Genomic DNA, 4,477 nt, shown 5'->3' on the forward strand with positions numbered 1-4,477 from the left:
AGCCGCGGCTCAGAGCTCCCCGTTCCTGAGGCTGCAAGGACCCGGCTGGGAATGCTGCCCTGCGAGGGAACGTAGGGGTGTCTTTGGAAACAAACGCAGTAAAGCAAAACATTTTTTTCTTATTGATTATCAGCTCCTGGCGTGTGTCTCAGGTGCGTAACGCAGGTATTTAAACCAGCCTCCAGGATCATGTATGTTTGGAACAGAGGAAAAACGCTTACCTGGCAGCAGCTCCCCTGCCCAATGGTGGAATATTGGTACTTAGAGTATCTACCGAGAATCATTGCTCAGCACTAGGTAGTTGTTGGTGTGGGCTTATAAGCTTACAGTTTGTAAACTGAGAAACTGAATACAAAGAAGAGAAAGCTGAATACAACATGGCTTGTTCTGGAAGCTGTGAGGTGCTCTGGAATGCATCGTGTGGCTTGTACAGTGTTTTGCTGTGATAGCTGCTGGATTTGATTATGGGTGCATAGGAGAAAAACTCTTATTTGCAGTGTATGTGTAACATAGCTACAGGTTTACAGGAAACTTTAAAAGTATTTCATACATCATACTTGATTAGAATCCCCTGATTTCCGTTCTTTGCATGTTACTACAACAGCTCTGTTACAAAGAAAAGTTACATTGTCAAAGCATTTGTATTTGGCTCATACGCTGGCCTTGATTTTTGTTTGCACCAGATATGTAAGAATTTTAAAAATTTGAGGTCAAAACTGCTAGCTTTCATAATACATCCTGAAAGCTTACATATAGAACAAATCAAATTAACATGTAACTGCAGTTCAGGGCAGGTGGCAACAAATAGATCTTCTCTGGGGAGAGGTTGAATGTTCTGAAGAAGAGAGCAAGTAACAAAGTAAGATAGTCTCTTCACCAAGGATAGTTTAGGATATGTTGTAGAAAGTAGGTTCATGATAGAACTTGTGCTGAACTGGAGTTCTTTGGGAATAGAGGAATGAGTGATGATTGCGTTGAACTGACAGTTTGTGAGGGTTGTTTTGTTCCCACTCGTCTCCACAGATCTGCTCCAGGAAGATGATGATTCTGGTAGTGATTATGGCAGTCGTGACAAACCAGGGTCTGCTTTAGGAAGGACTGTGCCAGATGGGAATGTGCTTTTTCCCGATATTTTTCGCACTGATCAGCTTTTGTTTTACGAGCGATTTAAAGCTTACCAGGATTATATCTTGGGTAAGTAATTTCTTAGTAGAAAAGGAATGTGTCTTCAGGTCTCTTGTAGTGACTGTTTAAACGATCCAGTTTAAATTTAATCAATTCCATATTAAACTGTGCGACACTTTCAATAACACAGACTAGAGAAGATGTAGTGCACTGCCATGGCTTTTGCTGAAACCTGAGCTGCTCTAGTTTGGGGATAAGGAGGCAGTGGTTTTAAAATAAGTAAATAAAATCTGAATAATTGAAAGGAAAAGGTGCTAATATAGATAAGGCACAGGTTAGCTGTTTAATACCACTGGCTCTGAAACCTTCAGTACCTGGAAGGTTGAGTACTGGATCCCTTCTTCTGGAGAAGCACAAAACAGATGACTGTTCAGCTCTCTTAGTATTGACAGAGCAAAAAATCCTCATGAGCAAAACAGAATGAGGTCAAATTTTATGTGTGGTAGAGGAACACTTCAGCTTTGTTGACATTCATTTTTTTAATGATTTGGGGGACTTCCTGTTCTTGCATAAATGTACTGTCTTCAATTTCTTTTTAGCTGACTGCAAAGCTTCTGAGGTGAAAGAATTCACAGCTGAATACCTGGAGAAGGTCCTTGAACCACATGGATGGCAGGCAGTCTGGCGCACTAATGTGTTTGAGGCCCTTGTTGAGGTAAATGGAATGCAGTTGCTTAGGCATTTGTCTCCAATTAGCATAATTTACCTCCGTTAGTGACAGATCATTTCTCTATGAAGTTTATGAGCTGGTAGAAAATAGTAACATTTTCATAGCTAATTGCCACTGATGGCTAGAGCAATAGGGATTTTTTTCCTAAGGGCTCCTTACTTGAAACGAGAAGGGGGAACACCAATTGAATGTGAGTGAGCTGTGCAGTAGGACTCTGTGGGCACAGAAGGGATTAGTACTTGTTCCAGAGCTGGCTGTTGTAATGTAGTCTTTTCAAATATCAGGCTCTGGTAATTTGTCAGTTTTTTTAATCAGTGAAATTCTTCCTTTAAATGCACTTTTAATGCTCAGTAGCTCTTCCACATTGCATACTCCTGTCATAGACCTACAGAGGGTTACTGGTTTGGGATATTCCTTTTCTAGGCCTCTCAATGTCCTAGTTGTGCATCTTTGTGCAACACCTTGGATGTTCAAACTTGCAGTTCTGTTACATGTTTGAAGAGGGAAAATCTTTGTACTCTCTGTTTTTCAGCCCAGTTAGTGACTAGGGCTTTCACTGGCCCAGACTAACTCTTTGGATTGTTTGTGTCTTGTGGGCACTTTCAAAAATGAGCCCCAAAGGAGTCCCGAAGAACTGTAAGATACTGATTTGTTTGAGTCTCAGGATACTGTTTTTGCCTGTTTAAAAAAAAAAACACAACAAATCAGGGAAGCAGTTTACTGGCCTTTTTAAGAACTGTAAGATACTGATTTGTTTCAGTCTCAGGATACTGTTTTTGCCTGTTTTTAAAAAAAAACAAATCAGGGAAGCAGTTTACTGGCCTTTTATGAGCATTATGAGGGATTTGAATGAAGTCTTAAATGTCGAAAAGGCTCTAGATGGGTGGTTCTGAGAAGCTTAATTCTGGGGTTATCACTTCAGTTGAGCAGATTGTGTTTACTGTACTATGCAGCCTGCATGGGTTTGTGTGGGTCAACAGACACTTGCAGTATGATCTGCTGATTATGCATGTCGTGTTAGGCTTCCTTTGCTGTGTCTGAAGTTTTGAGAAATCTTAAGAACAATTTGTTCCAACAGGTTGTTGATGTGGAGTACACGGCTCTGAAAGCAGTTGTGAAACTCAGTGAGCCTTTCCTGTGTGAGTCACGGGATAGCACCTTTACCTTGGAGTGTGTGCAGGAAATCCTGGAGCTGAAGGAGCATAAGATACCACTGCAGGCACTGTGGGTTGTGTATGATGAGTCAGGAGAGTTTGACCAGACAGCACTAGCTGTAGAGCATGTCAGGTAGGAAAACGCATAAGGTTTAGCTGTTAGTCTTCTTTTTGTGTCAAAAGCAGGGACTCTAGTGCAGTGTTCTTTTCTTTTGGTTAATTTTTTCCTTTTTTTGCCCTATTCTTTTTTTTTTTCTGCATTTTGCCTCCTCCCCGAAATTTGCTCTTTATTCTTCAAGTGTCCAGTCACATCTTTATTCTTCTATTTTTTTCTTTGTTGTCTCTCTGTCTCTTTTCCATCTTCCTTGCTTTTATGTACTACATGCTGTTTGAAAGCTGTCTACAAATAGGCAGTAGAACTGAATAAAAAAGCTAAACTAGGATGAATGACCCTCCTGTCTAGAAAATGGAACTTTTCAGAAGTGGTGAGTATGGGAGGAAAAGGAGAGAAGAGACACATTCTGTTGAAAATTACTCAGTAGTGGAGATGAAAGCTTGAATGATGGAGGTGACAAACTCCTTGTCAAAAAGAAAGATTATCTGAAGGATGCCTTGCCAAAACCAAACAACGAAAAAAAAGGATCTTAAGTGTGTAAGACTTGATTTCAAATGCAGCTTTTAGCTGTTTAGTCTCTTTTGATGAAAGTGGGCCTCAGGCTGTTATGAATTTTGAACTTAGATACACAACAAAACTCTTTATGCAGGTAAACAATAGACAAAAAAGATAATTTCTGTTTATGCAAAATAGTTTACAGGACAGTAACATGGAACTGGAGAGAGGTGACGCTTTGAGATGAATTCTCAAAATGGTTACAATCATTTTTTCAGTGTTGTTGTCTCTGCTCTGGTATATGTGGGTTCTGTTGAGTGATTAAATGCTTACTTTCCTTCAAAAGGTTCTTCTACCAGTGCATCTGGAGGACCTGGGATGAGGAGGAGGAGGATGATTTTGACTACTTTGTGCGATGTGTTGAGCCTCGACTGAGATTGTAAGTGCAGCACCTTTGATATTATTGGGGTAGAAAGGGTGATATGGGAATTGTGACACACAACTAGATTTAAGAAAAGTCCCATTCACTAGCAAATGACAGCAAAGTTGGTTCTAGCAGCGTACACGGTCTGATGCTCAACATTTTCTATGGAAAGAGGATGCAACTGAGGTAGGTAGCCACCTGATTGCTGAATACTCAGTTTTCCCCTGTAATCCTTGACCTTCCATCAGATGGCACTCCAAACCCAGCTATAGCCGCCTTCAAATTGCAGGCATATGAACTGTAATCCTAATTAAAGCTACTGGGGTATGCTCAAGTATCTCTGGGCATACAATAAGAACCAGAGTGAAACTGAATGTAAACAAAAACTTGTAAATTGGTCATGCTGAAAGAGGAATGTGTGTATTTCTTTCCCT

General features: G+C 40.4%; 1 protein-coding gene across 1 annotated transcript in view; it reads left to right on the top strand.

Moving 5' to 3' along the window:
* SHCBP1 (SHC SH2-domain binding protein 1) overlaps window positions 1-4,477 on the top strand; it is a 15,555-nt gene that overhangs the window by 1,911 nt on the left and 9,167 nt on the right. Inside the window, exons 3-7 of the mRNA XM_009997485.1 lie at window positions 134-152; window positions 1,024-1,194; window positions 1,725-1,840; window positions 2,934-3,142; window positions 3,966-4,058. Coding sequence (XP_009995787.1) covers window positions 134-152; window positions 1,024-1,194; window positions 1,725-1,840; window positions 2,934-3,142; window positions 3,966-4,058 — 608 coding nt within the window. The remainder of the gene's footprint in view (window positions 1-133; window positions 153-1,023; window positions 1,195-1,724; window positions 1,841-2,933; window positions 3,143-3,965; window positions 4,059-4,477) is intronic.

Source organism: Chaetura pelagica, unplaced genomic scaffold (assembly GCF_000747805.2).
Source record: "Chaetura pelagica isolate M959 unplaced genomic scaffold, ChaPel_1.0 scaffold425, whole genome shotgun sequence".
NCBI classification, from domain to species: domain Eukaryota; kingdom Metazoa; phylum Chordata; class Aves; order Apodiformes; family Apodidae; genus Chaetura; species Chaetura pelagica.